At 49.1% G+C, this 18,952-nt stretch overlaps 1 protein-coding gene across 3 annotated transcripts in view; it reads left to right on the top strand.

Moving 5' to 3' along the window:
- The window catches only part of Camsap1 (calmodulin regulated spectrin associated protein 1), a 58,403-nt gene that overhangs the window by 25,452 nt on the left and 13,999 nt on the right, over positions 1 to 18,952 (top strand). For 2 of the 3 annotated variants that reach the window (XM_077797174.1, XM_026395591.2), the window contains exons 4-8: positions 4,537 to 4,617; positions 8,000 to 8,141; positions 16,536 to 16,675; positions 16,772 to 16,868; positions 17,114 to 17,291. In XM_077797174.1, the coding sequence (XP_077653300.1) occupies positions 4,537 to 4,617; positions 8,000 to 8,141; positions 16,536 to 16,675; positions 16,772 to 16,868; positions 17,114 to 17,291 (638 nt within the window). Of the gene's footprint in view, positions 1 to 4,536; positions 4,618 to 5,619; positions 5,653 to 7,999; positions 8,142 to 16,535; positions 16,676 to 16,771; positions 16,869 to 17,113; positions 17,292 to 18,952 lie in introns of all 3 variants that reach the window. The other variant, XM_077797175.1, reaches the window with a different exon arrangement.

Genomic DNA, 18,952 nt, shown 5'->3' with positions numbered 1-18,952 from the left:
TCCAGACATCTTTTTGTGTCTTTGATTTCTAGTTTAACCCTGTGGCCTGAGAATGTGCACTGTGTGTCTCACCCTGAATGGGGAGGCCTGTTCTGAGGCATGGGTGTCAGCCCCTGGGTTGGTGTGGGGGTTGTGTCTGCTGCAATCTTGGTGGCTGGCTGTCTCCTGGGCCTGTCATCTGGTCACTCGGAGAGGAGAGGAGTGTGAAGCCTCCCCTGGAGCCTGATTTGCATCCTGCTTCAGTTCTGCCAGGTTTTGCTTTTTTTTTTTTAGTATTTTCAGTCTGTTATTGGGTTCACGCATTTTAGTCTTTTTATTTGTATGTATGTATGTATGTATTTATTTATTTATTTTGGTACCAGGGATTGAACCCAGGGTGTTTTACCACTGAGTCACATCCCCAGCCCTTTTTTTAAATTTTGAGATAGGGCTTCACTAAGTTACTGAGCCTGGCTTTGAACATGCAATCCTCTTGCCTCAGCTTCCTGAGCTGCTGGAATTACAGGTGTGTGCCATCGTGCCCAGCTTCAAGAAATGTCCCTTTTATCACCAGTGATGTCTTTGTCCCAATATTCTCCTTTGCGACATGTCAGGTGGCCTTTTCCCTCTCCCTGGCTGGTCTCTTCCTGGATGTTCCTTGTGTGCCCGTAGCTGGCCTTGCCCTTTCACCTGAGGACGTGCTTCCTCGTGCAGTGTTCAGACCAGTCACATTGACCCTGATCAGTGCAGACTTACTGTCCTTTCTGGCTTCTTTGTCTCGCCTTGGGCTGAAGAGCTGTACCATCGAGCTGCTTCCCAGGGCTTGCCGGGTTGCTTCCACCTTGTGCTCCTCTGCCTCAGCCTCCTGGGAAGCTGGGATGGCAGTGGCCCACAGGGCCTGGCTGGGCTGAGTATTTTCAGCACTTCGTGACACCTCCTGTGTTTCTTAGGTTGCTTCTTTGTGGCACTCTGCATTTTCAGATGGCCATGGCTGCTGCAAGCACCATCTACTCCAGGACAGAGAAGGACGCTGTCCCTGGGGCTTTGGGGCTGCTATCACCCTTCATTTCACGGCAGCCCTGATTGGTCATGCAGTTCTGCTCTAAGCGCCAGTTACCTTTTAAAGCAGTTAGCATTGAGAATAAAAGTCTTCAATGTTTGCTTACGTATTTTTCAGTTTTTGTTCTTTTTTGTACTGACCAAAATTTTCAAACTGGTGGATGGCCCCTTTACGCTCTTAATCCTTTAAGATTATTGCGGGCCTTAAAGAGCTTTTTAAGAAAAGTTCGATCTGATAGTATTTTCCATATTAGGAATTAAAAAAAGAAAAAAATTTTAAATAATTTTAAGTCCTTAATTTTTTTAAATTTATTTTTTAATTGTGGTTGGACACAATATCTTTATTTCACTTATTTATTTTTATGTGGTGCTGAGAATCGAACCTAGGGTCTCGCATGTGCGAGGCAAGTGCTCTGCCGCTGAGCCCCAGCCTCAGCCCAGAAAATTTAAAACATTTAAAAATGGTAAACATAATTCATTTTATGTTAACATAAATGATGTTTTTTTAAAGTGAGAATAACTGTATTTTCCTAAGGAAAACATTTGAAAGTAGCGATATCTTATATCTTCAGTATGTGGCTTGCTAGGAGACAACTGGATTCTCCTATCCTCTTTTGCATTTAATTGATTATAATATGTTGTATTTCATTGAAGTTTATAAGGAGAACCTGGCTTCACATAGATGCTGCAACAGAGAAGAGGGTATTTCTGTTATCTTCTTGGACGTGTGTGCACTTCTGCCTTCAATATCACACCAAAGCTTGACAGCAGCAGCTTCCCAAAGATGAATCGTAATGGAGCCTTAGAAACCCATCAGCCAAAAGGACGCACATGCACTGAGCTCACCATTTTAGGGTGTATAGTCAAGTGTGTGGCACGTTTAGAGGTGTGGGGCCAGCCCACTGTCTCAGCAGCGGAGCACCTCACATGCCTGGAGGGAGCCCTGCCTGTCAGCATCACTGCCCAGACCTGGCAGCCCCTGGCTGCTTCTGCCTGGGCATGTGTAGAAGGAATCATGCAGTGAGTGGTCTCTTGAGTCTGCCTTCTGCCCCGTTCCTGTTTCCAAGGCTCACCTGTACTGTGGCACGTGCCATTTCCCACTGGCCACCTCTGAAGGTTCAGTTTCCCCATCCTTGCTAGCACTTGTTATTTTCTTTTCTTTCTTTTTTTAAAATTTTTTTGTAGTTGTACACAATAATTTTATTTTAGTTATTTATTTATTTTTATGTGGTGCTGAGGATCGAACCCAGGGCCTTGCACATGCAAGGTGGGTGCTCTACCACTGAGCCATAGCCACAGCCCCTTTTGTTTTTTAAATAGCTTTCCTAGAGGGCATGAGGCAGTTGCTTTGTAATTAATGACATGGGGCCTCTTCGGGCCTCTGATCTTCTGGTCTTTTGCTGCCTTCAGATCCTGGCCCAGTGGTGAGCTTTCTGCCCTGTTCAGCCCCAGTCTTTGTCTTCCTTGCACTCTTCCTTGGTCTTGGAACCAACTCATCCATGGTTTTGGAACATGGTGTCTGTCCAGTGGAGTGCTGTTTAACCCAAAGTAGATCTCCTAGATGTCACCTTTTGTGGGTGCCATCTAGCTTTGGGTTGTAGAAACAAATGTTCCAAAATTTTAGTTTTTGTTTGAGATTCGTTATTTTATCCAAGCAACAGACTCTGGCAAACGCTTTGATAACAGACATCCTCCATTCCACATCTAGCAGTTGGTGGCTTGACACCGTGTCTGACGGACTTGCAGGGCCTGGGTCACCAGGCACTTTGATTGCCACATAGCAGAGGAGCTGAGGGCCTGTTCCCCATGTGGTCCCGTAGGATGTAAAGACATTACACTGAAGAGCGCATTGAGCTTCAGTAAACCCTCCAGTGTTTGCTGCTCCCAAGAGGATTGTAGGTAAAATAGGGCAGTTAGTGGGGTAGAGTCCAGTGACAGCCAATGCCATTTCCCTGGTTGTGTGGAGGGCTGGCAGTTCTCTGCCTTGGTTCTGCACCATCAGGTGCTTGGCATTTGGTGGGTGTAGTTTTGACCTTGTGCAGACCCTGGACGTGTTTGCCCCGCGTCAGCTTCCTGAGTGTCCGTGTTTCTGTGTCACTTTCTCCCCCTATGCATAGGTCCTGTGGCACTCTTACTGGTGGTTCTCTCCTGTTCAGAGAGAACTGCTGTTGGATGTGGAATCCTAGGCCGGCATTCTTTCCCCAGGACGAGAGGTGGTTCCTGCTGCTGGAGTATACCTTGGTGTGGGTGAAACTGGGTGGCCGTCCTTGCCCAGTTCTGCCTTTGGAAGGCAGTCTTCTGTTCACAGCTCCAGGCCCCAGGACAAGGATGGAGGCACTGGCCTCTCATTCCCACCCTCCACCCCTCTGGCTCAGCTCCCAGGGCCCAGCTTGCCCATAACCCTTCTTGCTGAGCTCTCTTCTATCTCCTTTGCCCTGTGAGTTTCCAGCTTTTAAATTTTCCTGGTCTGTGTGGTTCAGAAATACAGGCAGATGTTTAATTTGCCAGATTTAGTCTCCTCCTTGGTGATTTTTTGTAAATAACAATTATATTTTCCTTTACATGACCATTTCTTCGGAATTTTGAAATTAATTTCCACTTTAAATAGGAGGATATGCTTTTGTATTTGTTTCCTTTTTTGCAGTACTGGGGATGTAACCCAGAGCTGCGCATGTGCTAGGCAAGTGTCTACCAAGAGCTGTGTCCCTAGCCACCCCTGCCTTTTACTTCACTTTGAGATAGGGCCTGGCTAAGCCACCCAGGCTGGCCTGGAGCCTGTGAGCTCCTGCCCCATGCCTGGCTGCTTGGTACTTTGTACAGTGGTTTTCTTTTTCAAAGATTGAGCATTTATCTCAGGTTTGTCTGTCTTGATTAGATATAATCCTGTTTATAAGACTGAGATTTGTCTGTTTTCTGCTTTCTAATCCATGTTTTCTTTACATGTTATCGAGACTCCCTGTGTCCTTCCCTTGGCTCTCAGAGCAGCTTCTTTCTCATTGCTGTGGTTTGCAGGAGTAGTGTGTGCTCCAGTCTAGGGATGACTAGCCCTGTGCCTTCTGCTTACAGCTTGGACCACACCTCTAGTGTGGATGCACGTTTTTCCCTTCTCATTTCATCTGTGCAGTTGGGGGAGGAGAGAGTATGCATGTCTCTAGTTTTTAATGGTGTATAGCTCAGCTTTTAGCATGAAATTTGCTGAGAGTTGTTTCCTGGTGTTAGGTCAGGTGAGACCTATGCCCAGTCAGGCCAGCCTGTCCTGAGCACACCTGCCGAAGGTGTTGGCTGTGTGTGCTGAAGGACAGCCTTGCGCTGGCGCCAGGAGGCATGTGAGTCTCCTTGCTGAGGCTGGCTGACATTATTATCCATGGCTAGCCTTGGGTCACGTGAAACCCCTCCATCTCTGTGTCTGTGTCATGGGGCTCTCTGGGAGGGAAGATGGAGGTGCAGGTACCAGGGATGTAGAAGCCTCCTTCTTAACACATTCTTCTTCTACTTTAGGTAAATCTTAAAATGAGAGAAATAACAGAGAAGGAAGTTAAATTAAAACAGCAATTACTGGAAAGTCCAGCTCATCAAAAGGTAAAGAGCACATTTAATTTCTCTGGAATGCACTGTTATTGTTAATCCTAGTTTTAAAGAATTTGACCTGCAGCTACTACTTGCTTATTCTTGTAACTCACCAAAAATGAAGCCAGCCTCTTGGATTCTCCCAGCAGCCTTGTTCTCAGTGCCTCGGTGAGGGCTGACCATGGGCGATTGGTCTCCCTTCCACCCATCCCTGGAAAGGGGTCGTGGTGCTTTGCCTGCAGGAGGGTGCAGGTACACTGGGTGCGGGTGGGGGAGCTCTGAGTCAGGGGTGTAGGCTTTCCTGGGAGTTAGCTTCTGAATATCAGCAAAGGAGGAGAGACCGCCCAGTGCCAGCGGTGCCTCTGTAGATCCCCGAGGTGGCCCCTGGGGTATAGTGGGACTGGTGGCTGTCTGGGAAGCCTGGTACCAGGTATCAGGTGGCAATGTGTGTGTTGAAGAATGGTGCAGATGGGCGTGTCACACGATCTGGGCATTAGTCTCTTACCGTGGCGTCATTTTCTCTTCTGCCAAGCACCTGTGTGGTGAGTCTGCCTCAGTTAGGTGTGTGCACGATGCCACCAGCCTGTGCCATCTCCCCCTGGAGAGCCAGGTCCTGCCTCCCCTCATGGCTTCCTCTCCCCACGACCAGCATTACACACGGGCTGTGGCCGGGCGCCTCCCTGGTCTGGCTTGTGGGCACTGTGCCTCCTTGGCCCTCAGACGTGTGCATGTGTAGACACAGACCAGGTACTCCCCACTTGGAGTGGACTTCTTGCCTTGGTGCCCAGCCCTTCCCAAGTGCCAAGGCATTCTTTGCAAAGGTAGCAGGGTGTGTCACCTTCCCCTTGAACCGCCCGGGCGATGTGGTATGCTGAGGTCCTGTCCAGTGGAAAGCTTTGACTCACTGAGGCTGTCCTACCCCCTCTGCCGGGTGGGTGCCGTGTGAGCGCGCCTGCCGCCCGTGGACCTGCTCTGCTGACGCTCCTCTCACCTTCCTTCCTGCTTCCTGAGCAGTCTCCCTCCAAGTGGTATTGGAAGTTAGTGCCCGTAAGTGCTCCAGCCTCAGCTGCCACTGAGAGCATCCTGTTGCCATCACGCGCTTCCATAGAGCTGCTCGCACCCAGAACTGTTCTGTTTTTGTTTGTTTGTTGATTTAAATGTCCACGGGGGGTGGTTCCACTCTGTAGTGAGCAGGGTGGCAGTGTGGCACTTTGGAGCCCAGCTATGCTTCTCCCAGTCTCAGTGGCTTCTGTAGGTGGACAGTGTAGTGTGACTGACACAATGTGTCCCTTCCTGATAGACACAGAGGTGGATGATGGCCCACTGGCCCTGTTGCTTTTCGTAGGTCACACGTCCTTCCGATGTTCCCTTGTCTGATGGGGCTCAAATGTGACACCTCAAGTGTGCCTGCGCTGGGTTGTCTGCTTGGGATGATGGCTCACTTGCAGGGTGCAGGTGGACAACAGAGAGGGCTTTCCCAGAATTTCTGTTTCTCTGTTGTCCTCCTTGTGGCCTTCTCCCTGGGCCTTTGTGGAGTGGGCAGAGAGGTGTGCCTCTATTCCCAGGCAACGATCTGAGTTAGGTCAGCACAGATGCGGGCTCCTGGAGTTGGGTGACTTTTCATGTGAGAGGAAGAAGCCAGTCACCTTGTGGAGTAGGAGTCAGTGATCCAGCTGAGGGCCGCCTGGTGGCCTACTCTGCAGAGGAGCCAACCTGCTGCCTGCCCTTGTCAGTGCTGTGGCACTGGGTGGAGCCTGCCCCTGAACTTCTGGACACACAGCTTTCTTAGTTGGCCTCTCTGAGCCCCTTCGGCTGCCTGTGTGCTATAGCTTCATTATTTGGCCCAGATTATCTTGGGCCTCCCTAAGTGGGGGACCTTGCTGTTCTCTGGATGTGTTAAAGAGGAGGGAGAGGAAATCACCCTATGGAGGCCTGCATCTCTCTCAGCCTGATCCAGAAGTGGTTTAGGCGTGGGCTCACATGGAGCTGTCCCACGGGGAGTGCCGCCTCTGATGAGTTTCGTGGAAACAGAAACACATGACCAAGAGCAGTGACCCTGGAGGTTTCCCTTAGTGGAAAGCTTAGTACCATCCTCCCTGATGTTGGTGGGTGGCAGCAAGGAGAGGTTGGGTGAGGATGGGCAGGAGGAAGGTTTGCCTTAGTACGGGTAGCCTGAGGTTTGCAGAGCCGGGTCTGCATGGCTGCAGCGGGAGACAGTGCGCCGCCCGCTTTCACCCATGCTTCCATCTGTAATCGAGAATCCATCTGCTTTGCTGCATGCCGTGCCCACTGCGTGTGTGCTGCCTTGGAAGCCTGGCCTGGAGCATGCCATTGCACACTGCATGCTGGAACCCGCGGACTTTGCACGTGTGGTACAGTATGAGGCGGGTGCCTGTGGGAGCAAGTGCCGGGGGCTCCGAGAAACAAGTTAGAGTGTGTGCTGGCCATTCCATGGACATAAAACAAGCCTTAACACTAAATTTAGAAGAACATCAGGAGCTTGGGACAAGTACTGATTGATACTCTACACAATATACTTACCAAGATATCAACTCGAAATTTCTAGATTGCCGAGACAGTTCTCCAAGTTGGACTCATCTGCAGAACTCTCAGAAATCCACAGTCCTTATTGTAGACAGCTGGGTTTCTTCCTCTAGTTCTCCCTTCGGAGAAAATGTGGCCAGCTGGAAATGCTGTGCATTAACGCTGCACTGGGCTGCCGACACAGGAGACGTGAGTGCACTGCAGGCCCTTTTACTGACCGGCCATGCTCAGCAGATGGGGGCATAGAGCCGAGGGACCCGCCTGCTATGGATACCTGGCACGTGGTTCCTCTGAGTGCAGAAGTGTGGGAGCCTTGACCAAGTGTTTGTTTTATGAACACCTTGCACGGATTTAGTTTCCTGATGCTTTGTTGTATTTCTTAGAGTGGCTGACGGTTGCATTATGAGAAATTTTGACTAAACTGGTTTCTGGAATTTCTCTGACACTATAATAATGCTGATTTTTGGTTTTAGTAATGACCACAGTTCACGCTGCTAACCTTAGGAAAGTGATGAGCTCGCTCTTCCAAGCATCAGGATATTCACCACTTAACTTGTTTCTCGTTGGTTTGTTGCTGTTGGCTCCTGGTAGTGTAGACGTGCCTCCTGCCTCTGTCATGGTGTGCCTGGTGCAGCGGCAGTGTAGTTGGATTAGCCTTGGCAGCGCGAGCCTTCATCGTTGCCACCATGCACAGTCCTGGGTGGAGATGTGGACAGGTGTCTGGTCGTGTGGGGTCCGGATACTGGGCTCTCGCGGGGAGTACCGCTGCTGTCCTGTCTCCAGTGCCCCGCGGGTCCTTGCTGCAGCAGCGTGCCTCCCGCGAAGACCCTTCTCCTTCTGTCAACTGCAGGTCCGCTATCGGCGAGAACACCTCTCGGCTCGGCAGGCACCCTGCTTCCCGTTGCTGGAGGACTTGATGCGAGACGGCAGCGATGGGGCTGCTCTCTTGGCAGTTGTCCACTACTACTGCCCAGAACAGATGAAGCTGGACGGTGAGTGGAGCACTTCCTACAGGCCGAGGTGTGCACCTTGACACCAGCTGCTGCTCGCAGGCAGGGCTCCAGGGAGAGAGCACATGTGGACAGTGTCTGGGGACCGTTCCAGGCCTGGGTCTCACCTGAGTTGCGATGCAAGCTGGAGACCCTTCCTCTAGCTGACCTCAGACAGCTCCAACTTGGCTTGGGGATGCAGAGTTCCCTGCCAGGTTCAGCCTGTTTACCTGTCAGCTGGTGGCCTACGGCGGGTAGAGGAAGAAGCAGGTGGCTATGAGTGGCAGGGATGGTTGTATGCCAGGGTGCTCTGGGGACACGGATCCTAAACGATTGGGGTTTGCCAAGTGCCCTTCTTTCTGGAACAGACAAGCAGAAGGCCAGGGGCGAGCCCCAAGCAGCGCCCACAGGGAATATCTCAGTGTCAGCCCTGAGTGGCGTGGTGCCCTGTGGGAGTATGGGTGTGCCATGTATTAGTCTTTTTTTTTTTTTTTTTTTGATACTGGGGATTGAACCCAGGGTGCTTAGCCACTGAGCCACATCCCCAGCCCTTTATTTTTATTTTGAGAAAAGGTCTTGCTAAGTTGTTAGGAGCCTTACTAAGTTGTTGAAGCTGACCTCACACTTAGGATCCTCTTGCCTGAGTCTCTCAAATCACTGTGCCATAGGCACGGGCATATGGCACAGCACCTGGCCATATAATATTCTTTTTACACACAGAATCACCTCATAGACACAGAACTGCCTTTTTTTTTTTTTTTTTTTTTTTTGAGATGGGGTCTTGCTGTGCTGTCCAGGCTGGTCTAGTCTCAGATTTGTTCAACTGCTCCTATTGCTATAGCCTCCTGAATAGCTGAACCACAGGTGTGTGCTCTGGGCAAGATGGAACTGCACTTGAAGGGCTGGGAGGCCCCTCTGCCTCCAGAGAGAGCCCACATGTGGGCCGGGGGGCAAGGGGGATGCCTCAGGGAGAGGGCTAGAACAACCCTAGGATCACCCTCAAATTCCAGGAGGCTCCCCAGTGCCGTCTGGGTCAGGAGGAAGTGGGTGGGAGAAAGGCTGAGGCACTTTGCTCTGTGGTGTGGGTGTCTGGGGAAAGGTGGGTGTCAGAAGTGGCCGGGACCAGGGGGAATTCTAGCATAGAGCTTCCCCTCTGAAGCCACACAAGGAGATGGTTGTCTCCAGGCTCAGCACCAAGACAGGTGGGAGAGAACAGAAGGTGTGGCTTGGTGACGGATACAAAGGGCAGAGCGGAGAGCCTAAGGAAGACGCGGGGATGCTCAGCGGCCTTGCTGGGCCTCCTGTGCCTCGCCAGGGCACTTTCGCCCTCACTCTCCTACCCAGGGCAGTGCCTTCTTGCCACAGTCTAGCTGGGCACAAATCACCGAGCTGCCACAAAGCATTTGTATCTACAAACAGGAAACTTTATTGCCTGAACTCCAACAGCATTCCACGCACACTCCCTGGGAACTCTCCCGAACGCCACCCACGTGGCTCCTTCAGGAACACACCACACACCAACCGGAACTCCCTCCACCGGAACTTCCCCAACCAACATGGACTCTTCAGGAATCCCCATGAGAGCTCAACCGGAACTCAACGGGAACTCCGCGAGAACTCAAAAGTCATCATCTTAATGGCTTGGCGTCACCTCTCAACCACTACTTCTGGCAATAATGCCATGCGTCATCCCGACTCAGCTGTGGCCCTCAACACTTTCTCAGCTCTATCTTCCAGTCCGCTGACCTGGTTCTTCCTGAAGGACGTAGTGGGGATGGGGTTGTGGTTGGTGGTGAACAGCGCAGGGTGGCACAGCCATGCTGAAGCCCAGAGCAGCTGGGAGCAGAGTGTCAAGATGGTGAAAGCAACAGCATTATAAGGAGTAGCCCACAGGTCCATGTGCGGCATGACAGACGCTGAAGAGACACCGTCAACAGCCATCGTGGAGTGCACTTTTTAAAAATAAGCAGTTGAGGGCTGGGGCTGGGGCTGGGGCTCAGTGGTAGAGCACTTGCCTAGCCTGTGTGAGGCGCTGGGTTTGATTCTCGGCACCACTTGCAAATAAAAATAAATGAATAAAATGAAGGTCCATCAACAACCAAAAAACAAAGTGGTTGAAGTGCATGTGCAGGCACCTCTAGAAGATGACCTTGATGGAGCCCACTGAAGACATGGCTGCAGACCTAGTGCACCCTGGGCTTTCCCTGGCTGGCTCCTCTGCATCCTCTCATTCTCTCCCTACGCACCCTGTGAGCTTCCTCTCCCTGCCCTCATGGCTGTCTTTGGCTCCACTTCTGGGAGATGGGAAGACACAGCACGCAGGCCGACACCCATGAGACGGGATGGGAAGACAGCAGTGGCAGTCCTAGAGTGAGACACCACAGTGCCCCAGAGCCAGAGGCTCTGGTGGTTTGTTGTCAAGGGGAGGAGGGAGGCTGCAGGAGCACCAGCACTCAGGCTGGAGCGTCCCCCAGGGAGCATGTAGACCCGGGCAGGCAGGACACCCCGGAGCAGTTGCAGCAGGACCCAAGCAGGTGCTGTGCAGCTAACCTGCGGGAAGGGAAGCTCCCTCTGGAGCTGACCACCACCCTGCAGGGGGCCTTAGAGATGCCTCTCCTCCTGGGCCTGGCACTCTCACCAGCACAGCACAGTGGGTGTAGTCTGCCCCTCCATGCTAGGTTGGGAGGCAGAGTCACTTTTTAAGCTTAAAAAAATTCTCTGTGGTTTAAGACTTTGTGTAACATGTTAAAAGTGAAAGATTTAAAAATTAAAGCAAATTCAATAGCAAAATAATAAATTATTTAAAAAATTTTAAGTTCTAAAGAAAAATATGTAAACTAAAAGCTTGTTCTTCATTTTGATACTGGGGATTGAATTCAGGGGCACTCGGCCACTGAGCCACACCCCTTTGTGTTTTATTTAGAGACAGGGTCTCACTGAGTTGCTTAGTGCCTTGCTTTTGCTGAGGCTGGCTTTGAACTCATGATCCTCCTGCCTCAGCCTCCCAAGCTGCTGAGATTACAGGCGTGCACCATTGCACCCAGCCCCCTTGTTTTGCTTTTTTTTTTTTTTTTTTTTAACATTTATTTAGGGGCTGGGGATGTGGCTCGAGCGGTGGCGCGCTCGCCTGGCATGCGTGCGGCCCGGGTTCGATCCTCAGCACCACATACCAACAAAGATGTTGTGTCCGCCGAGAACTAAGAAATAAATATTAAAAATTCTCTCTCTCTCTCTCTCTCCTCTCTCACTCTCTCTTTAAAAAAAAAAAAAAACATTTATTTATTTATTAGTTATTGGCGGACACAACATCTTTGTTTGTATGTGGTGCTGGAGGATCGAACCCGGGCCGCACGCATGCCAGGCGAGCGCGCTACCGCTTGAGCCACATCCCCAGCCCATGTTTTGCTTTTTTTTAAATGTGGTGGCAAGGATTGAACCCTGGGCCCTGTACATGAAAGGCAAGCACTCAACCAATGAAGCCATGTCCCCTAAGGATTTCTTTTTTCTTTTTTTGTGCTGGGGATTGAACCCAGGGCCTTGTGCATGCAAGGCAAGCACTTTACCAATAGAGCTCTATCCCAGCACCCCCCGCCATTGGATGTTTTTAAGAGGAGCTTTTACCCTGACACTAGGGATAGAGTGGTCTCTTCTGTGCCCCTGAGGGGCATTTGGGCTGCTTTCCTGACTGACAGATGGGAAATGCTGCATAAGGTGCTAGACAGCAAGGATGCAGCAGCCAGGCGCGTTCACATGGCCTCCCAGAAGGAGCAGCTCTGGCCTGCTGGAGATGTGGCTTAACCTTCATGGCGCCTTCCCTGGGTGGCAGTGAACCCCGTCAGCATCTGCCCAGTACGAATGTCCTGTGTATAATGCAGGGACAACTGTTCAGAACCGGGAGTGAAGCCAACAAAAGGGATGTGAGAGAAAAGTGTGAAGTATTTTAAAAACTGGAAGAAGAAAAAAACCACAGGCTTTTCTGTGGCGCTTGGAAGAAGACTTCGCTTTCTTGGGTGACGAGTCAAAGCCTGAAAAGTGTGATTTCTCCAGAGTGTCCTGCAGATTTATTGCCAATCCAATAAATACCTGTATTTTCACAGACACTGGCAGGCAGTGGGACTTTCTGCAGTCCCTGGGGGGCCCAGGCAGAGCACTCGTTTCGTAGCACTTTGTTTTGGTGAGCTTGTTTCAGGCAGTGCTCAGGGTCTCTGTGCACTATGCCTCCAGCCTCCCCACTCATTGTGCTGTGTCACTGGGTAGCAGGGGCATTGTAGGCCACTCCTGGCCCCCTGGGTCCTTGGTTTCCCTTGGCTCCCTTGAATCTGCAGGCTTCTGCCTTCAGCTTGTGTGACCTTGTTGTGGGGCAGGTCCCTCCAGCACAGCTGCCCCTGTGGCCTTGGCAGTGCTGGCCTGGTGGGCTGCATTTCCCCACTTGACCATTTGACTTGGCTTCATAGTGACTGGCTTGTCTGTGGGAGAGGCGCGGGGCCTTAACTCCAGTTCTCATCAGAGATCTGGTCCAGTCTCGCCACGTGCCATTGTGGTGTTCACTAGCATCCCGCTCCTAGAAGCCCGCCCTTTGCCCGTAGGCTTATTTATTCATGTTTCAGAATACATCTTTATGCCCTTATAGATTTTTATTTAATTCAGTGGGTTTTAATTCATTTATTTCATTGCTTAAATTGTTCTAGATTTTAGCCAAGTTTTTTTTTTTTTTTTGCAGTGCTAGGTGAAACCGAGCTCACAATTGCTAGGCACACTCTCCCATTGAGCTGCACCTGGGCCCTAGCCAGGTTAACTTTGAGGAACAAGAACATGGGCACTTGTTCTGTGAATGCCAACTTTTGTTTAACTTTCTGTGAGCTAAGATGGCATGGCCCTGCTCAGGGATAGTTACCTGTAACAAAAGACGTGCACACAGAATCCAGAAGAGAGACTGTAGGCTGCTGTTGCAGGGTGGGTCTTGCACTCTGCAGGGAGAGGGGAAGACTGATTAGTCTCATTGGTGACAGACAGCACCCATCCTTAGACTAAACACCTAGACCTCAGAAGTACCAGTTAAGGTCTTGAAAAACAATCTAATTTGTACATACTTGTAAACCTTTGAACATTTTTTAAACTTAGAAATAAAGTTAATTTCAAATGAGTTAGCACCAGGCGTTGTGGTGTATGCCTATAATCCCAGCAGGGTGGGAGGCTAAGGCAGGAAGATCTCAAGTTTGAGATCAGTCTAGGCAACCTGGCAAGTCCCTATCTCAAGATAAAAAATAAAAGGGCTGGGGTTGTGGTTCAGTGGTAGAGTACCCCGGGATCCAATCCCCAGTACCCCACCCAGCCCCAAGGTGAGTACTCCAACTTCTTTGGGGCTTTTTTTTTTTTAATATTTATTTTTCACAAGTAGTTGGACACAATACCTTTATTTTGTATATTTATTTTTACGTGGTGCTGAGGATTGAACCCAGGGCCTCACACGTCCTAGACGAGCTCTCTACTGCTGAGCCACAATCCCAGCCCCACCCTTTTTAATTGCTTTTATTTTTTATATACATGACAGCGGAATGTATCACAATTTTTATTACACATATAGAACACAGTTTTTCATATCTCTGTTTGTATATGAAGTATGTTCACACTAATTCATGTCTTCATACATGTACTTTGGATAATGATGTCCATCACATTCCACCATCATTGCTAACCCCCTACCCGCACCCTTCCCCTCCCACCGCTCTGCCCTATCTAGAGTTCGTCTATTCCTCCCATGTTCCTCCTCGCTACCCCACTATGAGTCAATCACCTTATATCAGAGAAAACATTCGACATTTGTTTTTTTGGGATTGGCTAACTTCACTTAGCATTATTTTCTCCGACTGCATCCATGATTTTATTCTTATTTTATTCCTGCAAATGCCATGATTTTATTCTCTTTTATTGATGAGTAATATTCCATTGTGTATATATGCCACATTTTTTAATCCTTTCATCTACTGAAAGGCTTCTAGGTTGGCTCCACAATTTAGCTATTGTGAACTGTGCTCCTGTAAACATTGATGTTTCCGTGTCCCTGTAGTATGCTGTTTTTAAGTCCTTTGGATATAGTCCGAGGAGAGGGATAGCTGGGTCAAATGGTGGTTCCATTCCAAGTTTTCCAAGGAATCTCCATACTGCTTTCCATATTGGCTGCACTAATTTGCAGTCCTACCTGCAATGTATGAGTGTGCCTTTTTCCCCACATCCTCGCCCACAGTTATTGTTGTTTGTCTTCATAATAGCTGCCATTCTGACTGGAGTGGGATGGTCTTAGAGTAGTTTTGATTTGCATTTCTCTAATTGCTAAAGATGATGAACATTTTCTCTTCTCAGAAGAGAATATTAAATCAACATTGATTGATTTAATATTCTCTTCTGAGAAGTGTCTGTTCATGTTCTTGGCCCATTTATTGATTGGGTTCTTGTTTTTTTGGTGTTTAGCTTTTTCAGTTCTTTATATACCCTAGAGATTAGTGCTCTATCTGATGTATGAGGGGTATAGGAAAATAACTTAAATCAGCCCTATTTGCTGATGATATGATTCTATACCTAGAAGACCCAAAAAGCTCCACCAGAAAATTTTTAGAACTAGTAAAAGAATTCAGCAAAGTAGCAGGTTATAAAATCAACACCCTTGGGGCTGGGGTTGTGGCTCAGCGGTAGAGGGCTCACCTAGTACGGGCGGGACCCGGGTTTGATCCTCAGCACCACATAAAAAAATAAATAAATAAAGGCATTGTGTTGTGTCCATCTACACCTAAAAAATAAATATTAAAAAAAATTAAAATCAACACCCATAAATCAAAGGCATTTCTGAATATCAGTGACAAATCCTCTGAGAAGGAAATGAGGAAAACTACCCCATTTACAATAGCCTAAAAAAAAAAAATACTTAAGAATGAACTTAATGAAAGAGGTAAAAGATCTATAGAATGAAAACTACAGAACCCTAAAGAAAGAAATCAAAGAAGACCTTAGGAGATGGAAACATGTACCTTGCTGTTGGATAGGCAGAATTAATATTATCAAAATGACCATACTACCAAAAGCACTATATAGATTTAATGCAATTCCAATCAAAATCCCAATGGCATTCCTCATAGAAATAGAAAAATCAATCATGAAATTCATCTGGAAAAATAAGAGACCCAGAATAGCGAAAGCAATCCTTAGCAGGAAGAGTGAAGCAGGTGGCATCACTATACCAGGCCTTAAACTATACTATAGAGCAATAGTAACAAAAACTGCTGGTACTGGCACCAAAACAGACTGATGGACCAATGGTACAGAATAGAGGACACAGAGACTAACCCACATGATTACAGTTATCTCATATTAGACAAAGGCGCCAAAAACATGCATTGGAGAAAAGACAGCCTGCTCAACAAATGGTGCTGGGAAAACTGGAAATCCATATGCAACAAAATTAAATTAAACTCCTATCTCTCACCATGCACAAAACTCAACTCAAAGTGGATCAAGGACCTAGGAATTAAACCAGAGACCCTACACCTAATAAAGAAAAAGTAGATCCCAACTTCCTTAACAAGACTCCTGTAGCGCAAGAATTAAAACCAATTAAAATCAATAAATGGGATGGACTCAAATAAAAAGTTTCTTCTCAGCAAAAGAAACAATCTGTGAGGTGAACAGAGAGCCTACATCCTAGAGCAAATTTTTACCCCCTTGGGGCTTTTTGTTTGTTGTGGTGCTGTGGATGAAGCCCAGGCCCTGGTGCACTCTGGGCACGTGCCCTGCCTCTGAGAGCCAGCCCAGCACTTCCTCTGTTTTAACATGACTTTCACAGCAAAGCAGAGGCGGACGAGGGACAGTCTTGACAAGGGACACTGTCTCAGAGTCTCCTTTTTAGTGGCCTAGGGAATCCTTGCCTGTACTGCATTTACTGATCGAGGGCATGACATCCTGCATTGGCCTCCCCTGAGTGTGACAGCAAAGATCTCTGTTTCATGGAAGAGACGTGTGCTGTGCAATCTTCTGGTCTGGGGACTCTGACCTTCCCTAATAGTTTGGATTTTCTGCTTTTCCCTGCCCACACCTTGCCATCTGGACATGACTGAGTGCACAGGGTTTCCATTGCCAAAGGAAACTGCCATTCTCTAACCACATGCAGCAAGGCTCTTTTGCAAACTCAAATACTCAAAGGGGAGAGCGCAGTGGAAGACCACCCTTGGAATCTCGGGGTTTCTGTGGGATGCGTAGGGTTGGCCATCTCATCGCTTTTCCTTGAGCATTTTCCTCCTGTGTCTATTGTCGTGTGTAAAGCTTACTAACAAGGTGGTTTTGTTCAGAGTCACACCTGTGTGCACCCCCTCGGGGCAGAGGCTAACACTGCCTCTCTGTGTCTGCTAGACATTTGTCTGAAGGAGGTGCCGTCGCTGGCCGACAGCTTGTACAACATCCGGCTGCTGAGGGAGTTCTCCAACCAGCACCTGAGCAAGTGCTTCTACCTCACCCTGGAAGACATGCTCTACGCGCCCCTGGTGCTCAAGGTGAGGTGGCCCCTCCCTGTCTCAAGGCCTTGAGCGCCATGCTCACAGTGCTCACAGGGCTCATGAGGGCTCACGGTGTGCCCCTCTTCCCTTCAGCCAAACCTCATGGTCTTCATTGCTGAGCTTTTCTGGTGGTTTGAGAATGTCAAGCCAGACTTCGTCCAGCCCAGGGATGTTCAGGAGCTGAAAGATGGTGAGTGACCACCTGCACCATCATGCCCAGGCTCGAGCAGCCTACCCAGAACCCTGTGAAGGGCAGACAGGTTGGCCAGCTCCTACTTAGAGTAAGCTATTCTCCCTGAACATATAATATGTCAAAATACAAGTATCTAAAAAGAACAACAAAAAAAAAACTGCAGGTAGTTTTCTGTGCTTCTTGCTATGTTCTAAGTAACCATGAATAATATGAATATTTCTGTAAAATTGCTATTTTTGCAGCTAAAACGGCATTGCAGCAGAAAAGTAGCCGGCCTCCTGTCCCCATCTCCAATGCAACCAAGCGCAGCTTCCTGGGCAGCCCTGCTGCACTGAGTCCCGCTGACCTGCCGCCACCTACTCAGCCACCAGCCGAAGGCGGACATAGGTACCACCTCCATCCCGAAGAAGCTGAGTGTCTGTAAGTCTACCTCTGTGCTTTCAGAATTAATTCACTACCTTGTTTCCCTTTTCATCGTCGCCCGAAGTTTTAATTAAAGTTATCTTTTCAATAGGTCATACATAAAGCACAGAAGAGTAGCCGTGGCAGCCTGTGCTCCTGCCCTGACCCTCTGGCTAGAGGCCAGCAATGGTGCCAGCCTCTTGCGGGCCCTGGTGCCTAGTTCTTTCAAGCCCGTGCTTCCAGTTCTGGTGCTGTCCACAGCATAGGTGTTTCTCCAGCTCTGTCCACAGTAAATCACATAGTTTAACATGGTCTGAAGAGTAGAAGAATTAAATGACATTTTAAATTTGCTTTGTTGCAGAGTCTGATAGGATGTGGTGTGTGTGTGTGTGTGTGTGTGTGTGTGTGTGTATGTGTATAGAATATATAAAGAATGAAATCCTCTTTGCATCTCAAGTACTGTGAATTGTTTTCTCAGAGATAGACCTACCCAGGAAGAATATTAGTTTGCTTCTTTAATTTTAGCAAGCAATTCACTTGGCTCTGGTGAGATAGTAAACAGAGCTGTTTCAAGTGTTTTTGGTCATCGGCACCTGACTGGACTGAGTGGATCTGGGGCAGATTGGCAGCTGCAGGGCAGGATGAGGGAGTCTGTGCCTGGCGTGTGAACATGTTGACGCACCTGTCATTGTCTGTTATTGCTGTTACTATTACTCTGTGGTGCTGGGATGGAATCCAGGGCCTCCCTCAGGCTGAGCAAGCGCTCTACCACTCAGCTACACCCCAGCCCAGAAGGTAGTTTTTAAACGTGGAGATTGAGCTAGGCTTTAAGAGTATAGCAGTACTTAGAGTGATTTTTGAGCAGAGCTTGTTGCTGAGTGATTCTGTGGGGCTGTGTGGCATGAAGACCTCTGTTGTCTTGGGCTGCAGAGTTGAGTTAGGAGGAAGGAGTCCTTGGAGGCCGAGGCAGTTCCCTGGTGCTCTTCAGGGCGGGGTTTGCCATGTTCTGTGTGGGGCTGAGGCCTGGGATGGACTCTTGGAGTAGAGGTGGAGCGCTCTGGCTGACATCTGTGCTGAGGCATGGGTGTCCTTTCTCCACATTCCAGTCCCACATTAGCAGTGTGTGTGTGCACACAGATGTCATGGGTGCTGGGTGTCATGGGTGCACGCTGTGGGCCTGCTTTCTACCTCCCTGTGCACCCTGAGGTTTTTGCTCATTGGGATCTCTCCTGTAGCACACTCTAATAACTGTGTTTCTCTTTGCAACTGGGCTGGTGGCTAACAGCCATAGGAGCTGTGAGCAGCCCTGGGCAGGTGTTCCCTTGCCTGCCCAGCTCCTCGGGGACCCCTGCACCCCCAGCCATTCTGCTGGCAGCCACACTGCTCCCTAACTCTCTCCTACCCCTCCCGTTGTCCTTCTCTCCCTCCCTCCTGCTCTCTCCTGCCTCTCTATCACCCCTGCCCCATTGTGTTTCTCTATTCTGACCCTGGATGACCCCCTGCCTTTGTGTCTGTAGGCTTCTTAGCTGTGGCCAGGGGACTCAATCTGCTCTTACCTTTGTCACTTCTCCCTTGTCCAAGTTCTCCTGAGAGTGAAATAGCCAGAGTAGCTGCCCTGTGAGGCCAGTGTTCTGACTGCTGGGAGCCGTGCCCACTGACCAGTGCCCTTCCTGTACCTT

This window comes from Urocitellus parryii, chromosome 4, assembly GCF_045843805.1.
Source record: "Urocitellus parryii isolate mUroPar1 chromosome 4, mUroPar1.hap1, whole genome shotgun sequence".
Taxonomy (NCBI): Eukaryota; Metazoa; Chordata; class Mammalia; order Rodentia; family Sciuridae; genus Urocitellus; species Urocitellus parryii.
This window is presented reverse-complemented; position numbering and strand designations above follow the sequence as displayed.